Raw genomic sequence first — 19349 nt, 5'->3', positions numbered from 1 at the left:
CTCTCCAGATCCTACCCTCGCTGAGCAGGCGCCCCGACCGAACTGTAGGGGTCGCTGTCCACAACGCCCAGGACCGACCCGCCAGCTTTCCCACCCTCTAATACTGCCAATTGTATTAGTGTGAACGGCCAGCCAAGCTGGTGACAACGCCGGGAGCTGGATTCGAACACGCAAACCCAGCATCTCCGGCGTTGGTGACGAACGCAATCTCCGCTACGCCACCTGACCGCCGCAACTCACTTTTCAATGCTCCAAAGGTGTTTAATTGTAACAAAATAGCAGATACAAAATATAAAAGGCCGCCTTAAAAAAGCAAACAGTCAGAGAAAAATAACAGCCTACATTGAATAAAACAATGTGTTTTATCCTGACCAGTCAATTCTTTACCTCTGGTCTTTCCTTAGCTTAACACTGTCATGATAACTCTACTTAACACTGTCATGATAACTCTGCTTAACTCAATCTGCGCCAACAACGTTTATATACGTGTTTGCTCGACAACCGTTGAACGGCAACTACGTACTGTATATACGTTATTTGGTCGGTTTTCCTTTTTTTACGATTTTTATATTCTATTCAATGTCACAGACCTGTATGTTGCCGTTAAAAGGCATACTGGGACCCCGAGGGTGCAGTACCGGCCAGATCCTACTAGGTGGCAGTATCGAGAGTGCAGTAAACCCTGTTCCAGACCGTGTGTTACGTTTAAACCCCTCCGGGCGCTGAATTTAGACGGAGCCAAGTAGATTGCTTCATCCGACCACTTCGAAACGCATCTAGCACACTCGATCCATAAATTGTGCCAAATTATGTCCGGGACCAGATGGACACCAATACTGGAAATCGCAAGCAGACAATTGGAATATACTTTTTGGAATACCCCCGATCAAAGGTAAGGAATATCTGACGTCAATTCCAGCTTGATCGTACAATGTTTTCATATCGATCCAGCTGATCAGCGTGTGTTGTGTTCACAACAAATGCCGTTACTGGCAATCAAAGCATCAGAAACGACCCCCCCCCCCCCCTTTCATGCATTCATGATGAAACATAATACCTATTATATACATTTGATTTGGAAATAGTAGCGTGTCCAGGGATGAAACGCCAATGCTTTTATTAGAATTCACGTAGCGCCCTATAACTCCTCTTTCCAGGAATTAGCCCGGATCACTCCGAAACGATACTTATATTCACCACGGGATAACGCGTGAACGTATACATGAAAACATTTATTCTTTTTTGCATGTTCGACGGAAGATACTGACTGTCAAATGACCATAGTATTCTCTACGTACATAGCTATAATATAGAATATATTAGATATAGCTTTACAAACAAGGTGACGCATCCCTATCTTTAAAGCGTGGCCTAGCTAGAACAGGATGAGGAAAATGGCCGGCGCAGAATGAGTTAATACTGACTTAATAATACTTAATAACTCTACTTAACACTGACATAATAACTCTACTTAACACTGACATAATAACGCTACATAACAGACATAATACCTCTACTTAATACTGACATAATAACTCTACTTAACACTGACATAATAACTCTACTTAACACTGACATAATAACTCTACTTAATACTGACATAATAACTCTACTTAACACTGACATAATAACTCTACTTAACACTGACATAATAACTCTACTTAATACTGACATAATAACTCTACTTAACACTGACATAATAACTCTACTTAACACTGACATAATAACTCTACTTAATACTGACATAATAACTCTACTTAACACAGACATAATAACTCTGCTTAACACAGACATAATAACTCTGCTTAACACTGACATAATAACTCTGCTTAACATTGCATTGAATTTACATTATGACACACTGACTGCAGGTTCCCTCATCCTGTTAAAAGCTAAAAGGAGCTCCACTTGTGCTCCATGGCCTTTTTTTCCCACCACACCGAGCAAATGACCTTGGATGCCTCTTGGAAAGCTGACAGCAGTGTATTTCTGCTGTGCACCGTGTTGACATTCAACAGGCAGACGCGAGGGCCCCACAGGGCAACAAGCTTCGACAGGAACCTCATACCTCCGCTGATGGCTTGAGTCATGCCGACACTGCCTGCACTGCAGCCTCGTGGACAAAGACACAGAAAATATACACTCCTTTGTGCAGAATGATCTAACCAAGGAAAGAAAGAGGGGAAGGCTCTAATAGCTCTGGGATTTTAAGATTTGTGTGTTATAACAACAGCAAAAAACACTCCATTTGATTGGGGGGTAGGCAAGCTGTGTTATATGCTATTCAATGTGAGTGCTTTAAGATGCACACGCCCTAAACCTCCACCCTCATCAAGTCAAAACACTTACTGTACAAGCTGCAATCGCGGATTTGTTTTTACTATTATACCATACTTGGGTATATATTCACATTATGTTCCAGAATAGTTTGACAAACAAGCTTTTATAAACGTAGTCCATCATAACTCAAATGACAAAGTCTGTGTGACTCCAGTGTTTGCAAGCCTCACAAATGTAAACAAACCTTTAACAGACTCCAAAAGTCATGTAAAACGGGTGTTCATCTGTGACATACTCTCTACGTGCTCCTACCAGAGGCTCAGACAATACATTTCAGAAGAAAAAAAACGTCAGTTCAAAATATGAAACAAAGCCCGTAGTGGAGCAGCAGTGTGGGCTGGAACCTACTACAATCACGTATTGGGCCTAAAGGTTTCTTTCTCTCCACTGGGTGATGATTGAATGTTAAAAATGTAATTACATTTAAGAAATGCTCTCTTTGGGCCGGGGCCAGCCCAGCACAGAAAGAGAAAGAGTGAACTGTAGAACGAACGAACGAACGAACGAACGAACGAACGAACGAACACACACACACACACACACACACACACACACACACACACACACACACAGACAGACAGACAGACAGACAGACAGACAGACAGACAGACAGACAGACAGACAGACAGACAGACAGACAGACAGACAGACAGACAGACAGACAGACACACACACACACACACACACACACACACACACACACACACACACACACACACACACACACACACAGAGCTGGAACCTATAGAGCTGGTCTGCCTTTACTCAATGATTCTCTTCCAATATCAGTCCTCATAGGGATGTCATTGGAGACAAGACAAAAAAAAGAAAACAAAGCAGGGGAAATGGGAGTAAAGTAGGAAAACAGGAATCTCTGATGGAGATAAGAGGCATCCCTGTTCACATTACAGTCCAGAGCCCTACTGGCCTCGGCCTGGTCTCTCTGAGATGATTGTTTCAAAATCGGTTGTTAGGGTCTTAATTGACTTAATTGACACATAAAGTACATAGATTATATATTATATATTAGCATTCAAAGTATGTCAATTTTGAATAAAAAACTAAAAAAGTTCTTTAAGTATATCTTTGTTATAAGAATAATGAGCTAGCTTAACAGTATTGTGCTCATAGATGCATTCTTTATTAATCTTGGGAATATCCACACTAGCTAGCATATTCATCACAAGTTCAGGTACATGAAGATGTGGTCGGGGCGTATGGGGTGCAGTAAGGTGTGCTGTGGTCATACAAAAGAGTTCTGTAAATCAGCACGCCATCATGTAAACCATCATGTAGTACAACATCAAACATGTTATTGCTTTTATACAGCATTTTTATATATAATCTTTTCAAACATGAAGTTAAACAAAGGCCAAAGATTTTGTTTGCTCCTCTACCCTGTTGCTGGGTAAGGTACCATAAGGTTCCTATTCATCTTATTTTGTCCTGCCCACTTTCACGGCTGTGGTTTTATTTGCCGTTTTCATGGCAAAGATGCTAGCTAGTGTGGATATTCCCAAACTCATAAGTTATACATAATTATCTATATAGACAAACTGCTTAGCTTACTCATTCTCCTTGTAACAGGGTTATGGTTAGCTAACTGTGAAGAAAAAGAACAAGTGGCTTGCCGTTTTTCATTCAAAGTTGAGGGACCTCGACCACTCTTTCTAGATACTGTGTCACGTGCACATGGGAAACCGCAAGCTAGCAGCTGTGTCTCCTCACAATGTATGTTTGGAACTAAATGCTGTATAATAAGTTATTATCAGCCATTACTGGAAAATGTAGAGGTTATCTCTGACATCCCAATAACATTCACAAATATGCTTTGGTTAGGCGGCCGGGTGGCGCAGTGGGCAAGGCGCTCGCCACCAACGCAGGAGATACTGGTATCGAGCCCAGCTCTCAGCGTTGCTTCCGGCTTGGCCGGCCGTCGTACTAACACAATTGGCAGTGTTAAAGGGTGGGAAAGCCGGTGGGTGGGTCCTGGTCGTTGTAAACAGCGACTCCTACAGTTCGGTCGGGGCGCCTGCTCAGCGAGGAAAAGGATCTAAGGGGGGTAGTGTGATCCTTCCACACGTTACACCCTCTCAGTGAGAGTCCGCGCTGCCAGGTGAAAAGAAGCGGTTGATTGGCTACACATGTGTCGGAGGAAGCATGTGATAGCCTCCACTCTCCCAGACCGACTGTAGGGGGTAGGTGCGCAGCGACCAGGAATTGGCATAACGACTAACATTGGGATGGGAGAAAAAAAGGAAAAAGGAGGGGGGGGGGGGGGGGGGGTCTTTAACACTTTTTATTAGCGATTTGAATTCATATTTCATCAATGTGTGATAACAGCACCCCATTCGTTTAGACTGATGGGGGGGGGGCAGCCTCCTCATGTTACTTTTCCGACGAGGCATCTGAAGAGACACAAGTTGATCGCCGGCCCGGAAAATGCGTGGAATATATATTTACAGTACCCAACGCTGAATCAATAAACGCGATCGATATTTGGAATGGCGATCAGGAATTGGAATAATCTTTTTGGATAACATCTGATCTGAGTTAAGCAATTTATTTTACCAGTCTTAGGGTAATCGGATCTGTTTTCACCTATATATCAACGTGTCCCATATGTGTGTGTGTGGCTGTGAGTGTGTGCTCGCTGATCAGGAAATGAGAGAATATATTTTTCAGATCGCTTCTCTAGCGTGCATAAGTACACATACTGTATACTATCGATAATCTAGCGTTTATTTGAAAACGATTCATAAATAGGCAGAAAAATAACAACGTTTTTTGTGTATGCCAGAATATTCCAGTAAATGCCGTTTATCACGATATCTTTATATTTTCCTGAAAAACGAGGGCTTTTCAAAATGCTATAAAACGGAAATTAACAGATTAAAAAACAATCCGTCTCGACAATGTTGACTGCAAACAAGTCATTGATAAACGACGGGCAGATTAGACACATAGCCATAATTTAAGACAGAGATTATGCGTTCACAACGCTATCATTGAAGTGGGTGCTGGCATTCAACAGCGGTAAGGCGCACCGCATCACCGGTAATCAAAGTGTTAATAAGCTCTGCTGCTTTTGGAAATCATGTAAAATCGCGGAAACTCGCAATACCGTAAAAGCCGCTTCCATGCCATCTTTAAACAGCTAAGAATTTCTCTAGTAGAGGACAGCTCCGCTTGACCAAAACCAAGGTTGTAGGGCTGCTCCTTCTTAGTCCATTAATCAACTATTCAGTCAGTTTGGTCTTCATTCATTTGGTCGTCCTCAGACGGGTTCGCCAGCGGAGATTCCAATCATCCCGGTCCTCCATACATCCGGCCAGTTCCGTAGAGCTCTCCACACCTGCGTCCCTCCTACGTATGTCCACGTATGTTGGTGTGGGACGTCCTCTTGGTCGGTGCACGTGTGTTGGCTCCCAGAGAACTAGCTTGCTAGCCGGAAGTTCCTGGTGTCGGTGGCAATGACCTGCAAGTTTCATTCTCCTGGATGCCACCTTGTCGCTCAGCCTTAGTCGACCAAGACTTAGTCCAATTCTGTGCTATTTTCCATGCTAAATGAGTTATATCCTGATAAATGATAAGCACATCTTTAGTAAGTACTAGATTTAAATAGGTCCATTTGCATTCTTGCATCTGGGAAACTCAGCTTTCAAAGAATTGTTGATGAAATCAAATAATCCATCAGTCGACAAAGTCCTATGACTATTAGTTGAGTAAGAATTTCTATTGTCGAGGACAGGGCATAGGCATCTTATTGAAAATATACACACATAAAAAGGATAAATCCTTGGCTCCATGTTTGATTAACTCCATAACCAGTTCTGAAATGGGGACCACAGTCTTTCATCATCATAACCAGTGAGATCAACTCTGTGCACACAGTGAAATCCGACTCATTCCCGGTCATAATCTCTAGTCTCGTACACCAGCCACAGTAAGCCGCGCTCTGCCTCTTGCCATCATTCCTATATTGCCCTCTTGTTTATGAGAGAAAAGTGGAAAAATCTCTGTCATTACTCCCCTCTTCCTTTTCCTTCCTTCCACCCCTCTGCTGTCTCCAGTGGGGAACATTCTGCAGTAAGCAGAAGGATTAGTGATGATGAGGAGAAGCATTTACACAAACCAAATCTATCTGGCCTCTCTCCCTCTCCCTCTCCCCTTTAAATTTGTGCTTGTCCTTACACACTTTATTGGATTTCCTACAAATTGGTGAGTGTGCAACTAACTGTAACCCCACCCCTAATCCATAACCATAACCATAACCATAACGTAAACCTAACCATGATGTTATCTTGACTGCAAAGTCACAGAGAAGCTAGAAATTGGTGCACAATATTTCATAGCATCTGCTCTATATAGTTATATATATGGGTTCATGAGAATAATATTATAATATGATCCAGTTTGGAGTGAAATTCTTCAACAATCGATACTGATATCTGCCGATATGGGTCTCAGTATCAACCTTAAAAAAACTCTCTGAGGTTTTACAGAGGCCTGACCACCAGCGTGTTGTTACTGTGCTAACTTTCCTACAGCATGCTCCGTCTAGCGCCCTTCAAACAACGAGACACATTCCCTAGCCCTCTCTCTCTCTCACACTCTCTCTTTCTTTCTTCTCTTCCTTTCTCCAACATTTCAGAGAACGGTACTCAGTAACAACAGCCTTCAGTACAACCCCCCCCCTGCCATGTGTAAACTCAACGATGTTGCTCTTTGTCACCAAGATACTCAGGGCAGGTAGAGACTGGCTCAGCAGCGAATGCCACCCATTCAAAGTTTCCATCAGCGGCACGGAGGGGGGATACCCGCCTCTACATGCTCCTCTACATGCGCATTTATTATGGGGAAAGCAAAAAGGGAATTATGAGAGAGAAAAGAGAGGGGTAGAGAGAGTCTAAGTGGTAGGTTTAGGTACAGAGAGAGATTACTGTGTAATCTTTTCAGAAAACTAACAACAACCTCAGATGTTTGGGGATTGGAGATGGTTACTGTACATAGTATACTGTATCTCTACTTCCTATACTACATTCATACATGTAAGAGGTAAGAGATAAGAGATAACATGTAAGATTACCACCGGGGGGAACTTGTATCATTAGTAGTCGCACAACTACTGTATACAATACATCTGAATGACTCTGACTTTAAAGAGTACACTTGAAGTTAGTAAACCTGTAGATAGCCGCCTCCAAGATATCAAATGTTACTTTCATCGGCGACTCAGTGCATGTGTGTGTGTGTTCCTGTGGGTTGCCCATCTCGCGTGTGTGTGTTAAAACTGCATGACAAATAAAGACTTCTAGTCTAACAATTATAATTTATAGGCTTGTAGAAAAACATTACTATACTGTACTTGATGTTGGAACCCGATCCCCACCCACCAGCTTTCCACCCCCTAATACTGCCAATTGTATAAGTATGAACGACCAGTCAAGCTGGTAGCAACGCCGAGAGCTGGGCTCGAACCCAGCATCTCCTGCGTTGGTGGCGAGCGCCTTGCCCACTGCGCCACCTAGCCGCCCAAATGTAAATGTATTCTTTTTTTTTGTGTTTTATTTTTTTTTAAACAAACATATAAACAAACATGACAACACACGATAAGATATACAAGCATTATTAACAGTGCACATCCAATGAAATCACCATATAGTTAAATGTCTTATACAGGATATACCCCCAATACCTGCTATCTAATACCCTACACACATATGCTCTAGCTCGTACCCCCCCCCCCCCCTCCCGGACCCCCCATTGGATAATCCATCCATTGTCCCACGCTCCTAACCAGACACTACCATTATATGCTAGCTTTTATTATCTCCACCACTTCTAACCACATTTTCATTTTTGATTCATTGAGACCCAAAATTCTTGCTGTAGATATTTCTTGATAAATCACATCGAGATATGTAATAATCCAGACCTTTCGGCACATTTTCTCCGGTTGGAACCATCGTGATGCTATCAGCTTTTTAGCCACTGTGATACCCGATAAAACCAATCTCTTTAGCTGTGGATGTACTGCATTCTCAAAAACATCATTCAGCAGTAATACAGAGGGGTGTACTGGTATATTCAGAGTTAAGAGATTTGATAATTGCTGGGTCACCTCTTTCCAGAATATTTTAACTGGTGGGCAGTCCCAGTACATGTGCATAAATGTCCCCTCGTCCCCATTTGTACATAAGGAGCATTTGGAGTCTTGTTTAAGACCCATTCTGTTCAGTCTTATAGGAGTCAAGTATGTCCTATGGATATAGTTAAGATTTATTTGTTGATGGTCCGGGTTCCTTGATGCAAGTTGAACATTTGCCCAGGCTTCTTGCCACTCAAAATCTATTTCCAGGTCTGGTATATCCCTCCTCCAAATAGAGTCTAGGTGGAGGGTTTCATACGAGGCCGTTAGTAATTGATGATAAAAATCTGATACAAAACCTCTCGATGTCTCTCTTTCATAGAAAAATTTGTGGTATCTGTGGTGTGCAATTGGTATCGTTAATGGAACACTGTGAGCCTTCAAACATGCCAATAACTGTGCGTAAAAATAATATGTGGACTTGGTGAGATTACATTTTTTGCGTATTTCATCGAAACTACAAAAACCCTGTTTGTTGAAAACGTCTCCTAATGAGTGTATGCCTTGCTTTTCCCATCTAGGGAATCTTATATGTTGTTTTCCAATCAAGAGTGCATTGTTATTGAATAAGGGAGTATGATTATGCCATTTATGTGGGATAGAATATTTTTTTTGTGTTTCACGCCATATCCGGATCGCATGAGTGATTATGGGGCCAAATTTCCGTTCGCATTGCTTAATTGATAATTTGGTGTATACTATGTCCTTCAGCCTATATGGAGCTACTATATTTTCTTCTAAATTTCTCCAGGATACTGATGCTTGGGGATCAAACCATGTTGTCAGTGGTCTTAAAGTGTACGCCTTAAAATAGTGGTCGAAATCTGGAAATGCCATACCACCGTCTGCTTTGTTTCTCTGTGCGGTGGATCTTTTTATACGTGGTGGTTTGTTATTCCAAATAAATTTGTATGTGGAGGAGTGTAATTCTTTCCAGTAACCCTTTGGAGGGGGTAACGGTAGCATTGAGCTGAAGAAGTTGATTCTAGGTAGGACGTCCATCTTAACTATTGATATCCGTGCCTGTACTGAGTTTTTAAGTTTTGACCACCTGACAAGGTCGTATTTGATTTTGTTTTGGATTTTTATGTAATTGTGCTTCACCGTTTGGCTTATGGTAGGAAATATTTCAACTCCCAAGCATCTAAAGTGTTTTACCATAGGTATCTCTACTGGGAGGGTTATATTTCTTTTTGCAGGGGCATTAAGTGGGAGGAAGGCCGACTTCGGCCAATTTATCCTAAATCCCGATAAATCTCCAAAGTCCTCAATCAACTTGAGAAGATGAGGCAATGCGGTGTTGGGGTTTTGCATGAACAGTATTACGTCGTCCGCATATAAACAAATTTTGTGTTGTGTGCCCTTGATTACGATTGGTTCTATGGATTGGGATTGTCTTATATATTGTGCTAAAGGCTCTAATGATAGATCGAATAGTCCGGGACTAAGAGGGCAACCCTGTCTGGAAGAACGTGATACCGGAAAGATTTCGGAGGTGATTGTGCCTGTTGTAATCATGGCCGATGGGTCTTTGTATAATACTTTAATCATATCAATGAATCCTTTTCCTAACCCCATCCTTTCTAATACTGCCCATAGATACGACCATTCCAACCTGTCAAAAGCTTTCATTGCATCCAGGGACAGCATCGCCTTAGGTGTGTTGTCTTCCTTGTTAGCATCTAGTACGTGTAGTAATCGTCTTATGTTATCAGTGATCAAGCGGCCTCTTATGAAGCCAGTTTGGTCCGGATGAATTAAAGACGTCATATGCTTTTGTAGTCTGATGGCTAATACCTTAGAGTACAGTTTGATATCGGTTCCGAGGAGGCTTAAAGGTCTATAACTACCGCACTCGGTGGGGTCTTTGTCTTTTTTAAGGAGGACTGTTATGAGTGCAATATTGTCATTCTTATGGAAGTTCCCCTCCTTGACTGAGTATAAAATCATATTTAGTAATAAGGGACCAATTATGTCCCAACAAGAGAGGTACATTTCTGGTGGGATACCGTCTCTTCCAGGAGCCCTACCACTTTGCATTTCAGATATGGCCTCCCTAAGTTCATCTAGTGTGATCGGTGTTTCTAACTGTTTAGCGTCATCCTCTGAAAGTTTAGGGAGGTTAATTTGATTAAGATATGTGTCCATTTTGTTTTGATCGAAGGTCGTTTCTGATTTGTATAAGTTGCAGTAGAATTCTTTGAATGTCGTGTTTATTTCTTTGGGTTCTGTAACAAGTCCTTGTTGTGCTCTAATGGTAGTTATATCTGCAAATTTTGCGTTGACTCTTAATCGCATAGCTAATAGGTGACTTGGTTTGGAACCTTGGGAGTACTGCTGTTGTCTTGTGCTACGTATTTGCATTTCAGATTGTTGTCTGTATATGGCGTTAATCTCTTTTTTTAGTATATTGACTTGATTTTCCAGTCGAACCGAGTTGTTGTATTGTAAAGAATTAAATAACGTTGAGTAAAGCGTTTCCAGTTCAGCCAGTTTTGAGCATCGATTCTTGCGTATTTGGGAGGAAAAGCTATCAGTGAAATCCTTGATCATTCCCATTCATCCGTAGGAATACCGTAAAAGCTTCTTTGATTTGTGTAATGAATTCCTTGTTATTAAGCAGCATCGTGTTAAATCGCCATCTTGGGGCTCGGGATGATAGTATACCAAATGTTCCTTTTAGGAGTAAATAACAGTGATTTGATAATGCATTGGGTATCATTTCCACATCGTAGTTATCAAATAGTCTCGGGATGTAAAAACGTAATCTATTCTGGATAATGTGTTATGTCTCGCAGATCGACAAGAGTACTTCCGGGTCGTGGGGTTGAGTGATCGCCATAAGTCATTTACACCTGTAATCTTCGACCAATCCTTTAATGCATTAGATGAATTTTTTTGTTCGTTGGAAAAGGAGGGGTTTGATTTGTCCATCCTTGGATTCCAAATGGCATTAAAATCTGCACCAATTATAAATGAGTATTCGGGAAGGTCTAACATTGCTCTGGTAAGTGTAGTGAAGAAACTAACTTCGTATAAATTTGGGGCGTATACCGCTACCAACGCTATTTTCCTGTTCTTGTGTAAAATCTTAGCTATAGTTATCCGACCATCTGCATCAGACCATACTCCCTTCAATTCAATATTCAACTTCCGTCTAACGACTATGGCTACTCCCCGAGTTCTCGTTCCAAAGGAAGAGTGACTAATGTTATGATATGTGTTGTCCGCTAACGTATCTATGTCTTTCTCTAAAATGTGCGTTTCGCTTAGCAGAGCCACGTCCACCTGTTCTTTTTTCATCAGTGTGAGCACGCTTTTGCGTTTGTGTTGATTATTTATTCCACCAGTGTTCCAGATCATTATATTCAAACTAGCCATAATCTTTTTTTTTTTTATCCACTTTTTCTCCCATTTTCTATATTTTCTCCCATCCCAATTTCGTATCATCCAATTCAACCCTCCCCTGTCACAAACGCTGTTTCTTGCCTCCCCTCCGGTACTTGAGGTAACAGCAGTCGCATCTTTTCACCTGCGCAGCTCGATCTCTCAGTGGCGAGGAGTAACACGTGGGAGGCTCACGCTGCCCCCGACACTTCCTGATTCTACTGCGCAGGCGCACCAACCGACCTGTAGGAGTCGCTGTCCACAACGCCCGATCCCCACCCATCAGTTTCCCACCCCCTAATACGGCCAATGTGTATTAGTATGAACGACCAGCTAAACTGAAAGCAATGTGGAGCGCTGGGCTCGAAAATAAGATAAAACTAAAAATAAAGACCAAAAATAAGCTTCAATTATCATACCATAGTCACTTACATTTTATAAGAACTTGTGTAATTTATAATAGCCCAAGAATAATATAGAGGTATTGAACTGAAAAGAGAACCTCAATAAATCAAAAAAAAAAAAAAAAAAAAAAAGAGAACATTAACTTAGATCTTGAAAGAGCTTTGCTATGCTTAAACACCTAGAGTATAAATTGGAGAAGTAGTGGAAATATTTCCAATTAATAAAAAGCTGTTTTTAAATATGTATATGCAGCATTTCCCCTGGCCAGGGGTGGGCGATGATCCGTTGTGAAGAATGTTATTCCGATGTGGGCCCACCGGTCCTCAGCCAGCCGCTGCTGTGATGGTTCTGTGGATCTGCAGCTAGATGCTATTGGTTATTCCCCTGAAGGTTTTCTGGCTGTATGTCTGGCCACATATTGCTGTTATTCCAGAATGTTTCATATATCAAAGAATGTTTTAAATGTTCTAGATTATTCCAATATGTCGTTTTTACAGTGTTAGAATGTTCCAGTATGTTCCGGAATGTTGTTAGAATTCCATACTCTTAAAATAAGGACCGCTTCAACGACATGCTCATCTTCTCTGTATCGTTCCAATTTTAAATCCAATATGTCCGCAATAATAAAAGTCCAACGGGGAAAACATTCAATAACTCAGAGCTTGTGGGTCTCTCTGTCCCAAATCAGCTGTTCATTAAAGTTTATACGATATGGTGTCCATGCCTAACAAAGATTAAAAGGCCGTTTATACACTATCCTGCATTTTGTGCTGCCATATATTTGACTGCATCTTCAGGCGAGTTGAGGAAAACCCTTTCTCCTTGTTTATCGACGATACGAAGTCTTGCAGGGTATATTAATATGGGTTTGTATTTCTCCAGATAGAGTTGAGACATCACCGTCTTGTACTTGGCCCGCAAGATCACCACATCCCAACAATAATCTTCAAAGAAGTGTATGTAAATGTATTCTAAAGGTAACTTTTCCTTTCATAAAACTACATACTGGAGCTTTAAGTATTATGCTATTATTAAAAATAACAATTTAAAGATTTTAAAGCCCCAAGTTCCCAACTGATGGCTGTTATGTTATACTAGACTAGTCATGTGAAGTATTGTGGAGCTCAGTGGACTGGAGATGCAGTGTTTATTGCTAGAGCTGAATTTGGTCAAATACATGAGGCCTATTTATTTAACATTTATCTAATGAGGCAAGCTGGTTTAGCCTGGCAGAACGTCTGTGAGAGGTTGGCAGAGAGTGTGAGATTAACACTGATTAGGCCATCAATAAAAAGAATGTCCTTTAGACAAGGGGTGAAAATGCACTAATAATGTGTACTACTAATATACTTTTCCAGCAATCTTGAAAAGATAAGAGAGGGACAATCCGGTGCTTAAAGGCCCACTCCGTGATTATACCATTGGCCTCTGTTGAAACAATGTCACCCCTGTTGGCTTTGTTTACATGGAAATATATTGGATTAATGATATATATCGTCTGAGCCTTTGACAGCAGATGACAGCTAAACACAAGGTTTACACAACTTCTGAGGCTGTAAAACATTTGTTTAAATTTGTACTTTTGTAAACATTGATGTAAATAGACCTATATTTTTTGTTATTATGGGTTAAGAAGAGGGTTGGGTTAAATTCGTCAAACTCCTAAAATGTTATGGTCAAATAAATTCCCAGATTGTAGCATTAATGGAATGATGTTGACCTAATTGTTTACACTGCCTGTGTTGTTTTTACTACCTGTACCACCCCCCCCCCCCTTCCCCCATGCTGCTATGATGCCTGAATTTCCCCAAGGGGATCAATAAAGGAATATCTTATCTTATCTTATCTTATCTTATGTATGTGTGTGTGTGTGTGTGTTTGTGTGTTCTGGTCTATGGTTTGAAGGCTTCTCTCACCAGGGCCCTTCTCCTGGAAGATGACCTTTGACTCAGGGAAGAAGTTGGAGCCACTGATGACCATCTCCTCTCCTCCACTGACCAGACAGCTGGTCAGACTGGCCTTCTCCACCTGGGGCAGCTCCTGAGCCGAGCGCTGGGCTGTGGAGGAGCAGGGGGACTTAGAATGTGGAGGAGCAGGGAGACTTATAATGTGGAGGAGCAGGGGGACTTAGAATGTGGAGGAGCAGGGGGACTTATAATGTGGAGGAGCAGGGGGTCTTAGAATGTGGAGGAGCAGGGGGACTTAGAATGTGGAGGAGCAGGGGGTCTTAGAATGTGGAGGAGCAGGGAGACTTATAATGTGGAGGAGCAGGGGGACTTAGAATGTGGAGGAGCAGGGGGTCTTAGAATGTGGAGGAGCAGGGAGACTTATAATGTGGAGGAGCAGGAGGACTTATAATGTGGAGGAGCAGGGAGACTTATAATGTGGAGGAGCAGGGATACTTAGAATGTGGAGGAGCAGGAGGACTTATAATGTGGAGGAGCAGGAGGACTTATAATGTGGAGGAGCAGGGGGACTTATAATGTGGAGGAGCAGGGAGACTTATAATGTGGAGGAGCAGGGGGTCTTAGAATGTGGAGGAGCAGGGAGACTTAGAATGTGGAGGAGCAGGGGGACTTAGAATGTGGAGGAGCAGGGGGTCTTAGAATGTGGAGGAGCAGGGATACTTAGAATGTGGAGGAGCAGGAGGACTTATAATGTGGAGGAGCAGGAGGACTTATAATGTGGAGGAGCAGGGGGACTTATAATGTGGAGGAGCAGGGGGTCTTATAATGTGGAGGAGCAGGGAGACTTATAATGTGGAGGAGCAGGGGGACTTATAATGTGGAGGAGCAGGGACTTATAATGTGGAGGAGCAGGGAGACTTATAATGTGGAGGAGCAGGGAGACTTATAATGTGGAGGAGCAGGGAGACTTATAATGTGGAGGAGCAGGGGGACTTATAATGTGGAGGAGCAGGGAGACTTATAATGTGGAGGAGCAGGGGGACTTATAATGTGGAGGAGCAGGGAGACTTATAATGTGGAGGAGCAGGGAGACTTATAATGTGGAGGAGCAGGGAGACTTATAATGTGGAGGAGCAGGGGGACATAGAAACAGTTTCATTCAGATGGATGAAAAGTACAGATATGAGTCAACATCCCTGAATCATAGAGAGTTTATACACAAGTGTGTGTGTGTGTGTGTGTGTGTGTGTGTGTGTGTGTGTGTGTGTGTGTGTGTGTGTGTGTGTGTGTGTGTGTGTGTGTGTGTGTGTGTGTGTGTGTGTGTGTACTCACAGCACTCCACAGGTATGGAGGCGGCCTGCAGCGACAGCACCTTCCCATTGGCCTGTGGGATGTGCACCCGGAAAACCACACGCACGCGTGTGTTCTTCCGCCCTATGTCCGTCTCGCCCTTCCGTAGCTCGATGTCCGAGTTCCGCAGCTTCAGGATGCCAGCACAGTCAATACTGCAAGGTGGAGGAGGTGGGGTGGGGGGAAGAGTTGGCACCGTGCACACACGAGATCCTGAAGTGGTCGAGCGCATGATGATAGCGATAAAAAACCAACAAACCTCAAGCTCTGGGATGGAGCTTTTGGCAATGGGAGAAACATGGAAGTGTGGAATGGCAAATTACAAATGCTAGTGAATATGATTTATTACAACTTGTAAACGTGAAGAATAAGAAAAAAGCACAAACCAAAATAAATTCTCTCCCTATGAATTCCAATGTAAATGAAACCAAAGCTTATATAAATATAATCATCCGGAGACGATGCAGAATCATAAATATGGATTTTCTTTTCGACTCTGTGGGAAAGCCCTAGATCCCCCCCCCCGTGTGGGAAAGCCCTAGACCCCCCCCCCCCGTGTGCCAAGAGTTCCCTGTTGGTTTGTATTAAGAATCTATCAAAATGCAGCAGCCTCCACCAGCGAGCCCCTCGGAGACATTACAACTCAGTATAATCATAGACAAGTCTCATGACTGAGAAGTGTAACCAGACAACCCTACCTGGCCGTCATGTTGTTCTCGGGAAGGAGGGGGATCTCCAGGACCTTGGTGCTGGAGAGAACGATCTCCTGGCTGGCGGTGGCCACCGTCTTCCCCGTGATACGGTGCACCTGGTAGAAGGCGTGCGGCCTCAGGTAGCGGTCATCTGCCGTGCCGATGAACATCTGCAAGTTGAGGGGCTTCTCGCTGTAGCCAACGAGCTGAGACAAGACAGGGCGGAGGAGAGAGAGAGAAAGGGAGAGGGAGAGAGATAGGGAGAAGGAGAGAGAGAGAGAGAGAGAGAGAGAGAGAGAGAGAGAGAGAGAGAGAGAGAGAGAGAGAGAGAGAGAGAGAGGGGGAGGGAGAGAGAGAGAGAGAGAGAGAGAGAGGGGGAGGGAGAGGACGGAGAATAAAAACAGACGTGAGTGCATTGGGTCCAGATGACTGGTGTGAAAGAAACAAAGGCTCTGTACTTTTTTTTTTTAAATGGCATCGTTTTCTGTTTCTTTGGAGGGAAGTGAAATGTCAGGTGGAGGGTGTAGCAAGAGGCCGCTGGAGATTCATCTGCTACTTTGTCCTCTGACCAGTAGAGCTCTGTGTTCTCCACTAATAGCCTTATCACCCCCCCTCTCTTGCGCACACGCTTCCCCTTAACGGGTATTCAGTGCAGGGCACCATTATTACTATTAATATAATGACATAATTGTGCACCACAGCATCAGACAGATACAAACTAAATTAATTGGCAGAAAAGAAGCTCTTATGAAAACAAGTCACTGCTTGCGTGAGTACGGTCATGACGCTGAACGCTGTGGGTGTAGGTAGAACATACAAAAGCCTGCTAGTGAGAGTAGCTCTGAGTGCCAAGCTGACCGGCATGTGGGGCACTGAGCCAGAAACTGTCCTCTCCGCTCTGGTCCCAGTGTACTGCAAAGGCCACCCTGGTTGCCCGTTGGACAGGTTAGAGGTTCGCTAGTGGGTGTTGGAGAGGGAGAGGGGGGGGGGGGGGGGGGGGGGGAGAGGAGGGGGTGTGGTGGAGCAAAGCCTTTTTTCCCTCCTATTCGGAGGGAGTGAGGAAGCACACGCAGGCAGGCCTCACAATACCACCACTGTTTGGAATGTTGTGTTTGTCAGAATCTGTGACGACAGGATGGCACCCCACCACCACCACCCCACCCTTCTCCTCCCCCCACTCACCCCCCAGCTCCAAACGAGGGCGGCCTGTCAAGGGTAACGGAACAGAAGGAGGCCTTTCACCCCTGCCGCAGCTGGCCGCCCTCCTCCACCTTTGAGCCTTTCTGCGTCACGCGCCACCCCTGTGTCAATGTTTAGAAATGCTGTCGGTAGTTGGAGGGGGAGGGGGAGGGGGACGTGGGTTTGGGATTTTAGCAATGTGCTGTTCCAAAATCAGCTGAAAAAGAAAAAAAAAATACTTTGAATTGGTCCCAATTAGCCCTGGAAACACGTGTATCTGAGGGGGTGCAAAAGCACCATCACAGACATCCAAAATATTGACTTTCTCTGAAACCAATTATTGGGCCAGGTCAGTTTGCGGTGGTGTGATTAAGCCTTCCTTTTTGCCTTCCAGCTCGCACTAAAAAGGTTCACTGTGACCAGGTGGGTCCATAGTGGAGTGTTCATAGCAGCCAGTGACCATAGATTTACTGCTAGATCATGCTCATTTACACTTCTCTCTCCCTCCGCAGGCCCCACCCTCTCTCTCGTGTTGCTCCTCCATATGGTCCCCAGTGGAGTTCAACGTGGAGGTATGGAAGGCCTGGAAGGTCAAACAGAGCCATGGGAAGTTTGGGAACCATGTGGTGTGTTTATAGGGGAGCTGGGTGTGGAGGAGATAAGTCCCCAGAGGTTAGGTACTCACAACCAGACTGCTCCTCTGAAGGGAAAAGAAACACTGAGGGGCGAATTCACATTTTTCTGACGCTATGCCGGCGCAAATGACTCTGAAACACAGTTTGCTATTCACAAAAGGAAGCGCAACGGGTGAAATGTGGTGGTAACTGCGTTGCCCCCTAGCATTGCGTCTCGGTGCGTCTGTGCTATTTGCGTGGATTTAAATGAGGTCATAATGGGCGGAACATGTGCCCCTTTCTATGCAAATGAGCCTCGTCAAAAAAACACTCCCAATTCACAAAGGTCGGCGCTAATTGCACCGTGCACTAAAGCGACGCTATTTACGTCTTGAGAGATTCGGTGGTAACTAAGCGCATTTATAAAGGACGTCGTTTCCAGCATCTCAGGTGATCATTGCAGCAGTAGCACTTTGAACTATAATAAAGGGGGGGGGATCTGCGTCTGGGATCTAGACGCAGCCATGCCGAATTGTCACGACTCTGTAGCTACATGCCTCTAGGCGGGGCCACATGGCAGGCACAGCATCGGTTAGCAATGCACCACCAGCCCACACTGCTCTGTGAGGCCTTGTTTACACCATGAGATCTGCTCCCCAACCAAGGCCCCACACACACACCTTTGACCCCATGGCAATCCCCAGGGTGAGTAGGGGTGAGAAGGGGTGAGTCGGAGTGGGGTTTAAAGGGAAACACCAATAGGATCATTGATCGGGGGCGTCAGTACGACCGTCTTCACACAGGTCAAAATACCACACCTGTAGTCCATTCACCTAAGACAGACACAGGCCAAATAGCACTTCAATATGCTTTCAACACTCCAGACCCAGAGGAGTGCTTTGATTTATCTCATCTGGGGAGAGATGGGTCAACATTTGAGGCTGTTCTAGCATCTGGCGAGATAAATCCACCTCAGGCATTTAAAAAAATGAGCCTGTGGACTCTTTGTGTCCTAAATACTGTCCATCTGTGTTACAACTATGGACCACAATGGAAACAAGCCTTGGTTTTATTGTGTTTTATCCATTTTTTACCAGCGTGTTGACACTGTTATTGTTTGTCTTTCAAATGTTTGTCCTACGATTGTGTCAAAATAAAGTATTCAATCAATCAAAAAAACTCTTACAATCTAATGTGAAGTCACAGGACCTTCCCGCGGCTATTTCCTACTGGCCATGTTGCGTCAAACCTCCCTTGTAAACGGTCAGATCAAAGGACATGGAATTAACCCAATAATTTAAATCAATCAATACTTTCACCATCT

General features: G+C 43.7%; 1 protein-coding gene across 1 annotated transcript in view; it reads right to left on the bottom strand.

The window, feature by feature from the left end:
* Positions 1-19349, bottom strand: part of nfatc3a (nuclear factor of activated T cells 3a) — a 264899-nt gene that overhangs the window by 83707 nt on the left and 161843 nt on the right. Inside the window, 3 exon segments of the mRNA XM_084337256.1 lie at positions 14200-14340; positions 15523-15695; positions 16239-16438. Of these exon segments, the coding sequence (XP_084193382.1) occupies positions 14200-14340; positions 15523-15695; positions 16239-16438 (514 nt within the window).

Source organism: Notolepis coatsorum, assembly GCF_963971535.1.
Source record: "Notolepis coatsorum genome assembly, chromosome: 20".
Classification (NCBI taxonomy): domain Eukaryota; kingdom Metazoa; phylum Chordata; class Actinopteri; order Aulopiformes; family Paralepididae; genus Notolepis; species Notolepis coatsorum.
The sequence above is the reverse complement of the archived record's forward strand: the minus strand, read 5'-3'. Positions and strand labels throughout refer to the sequence as shown.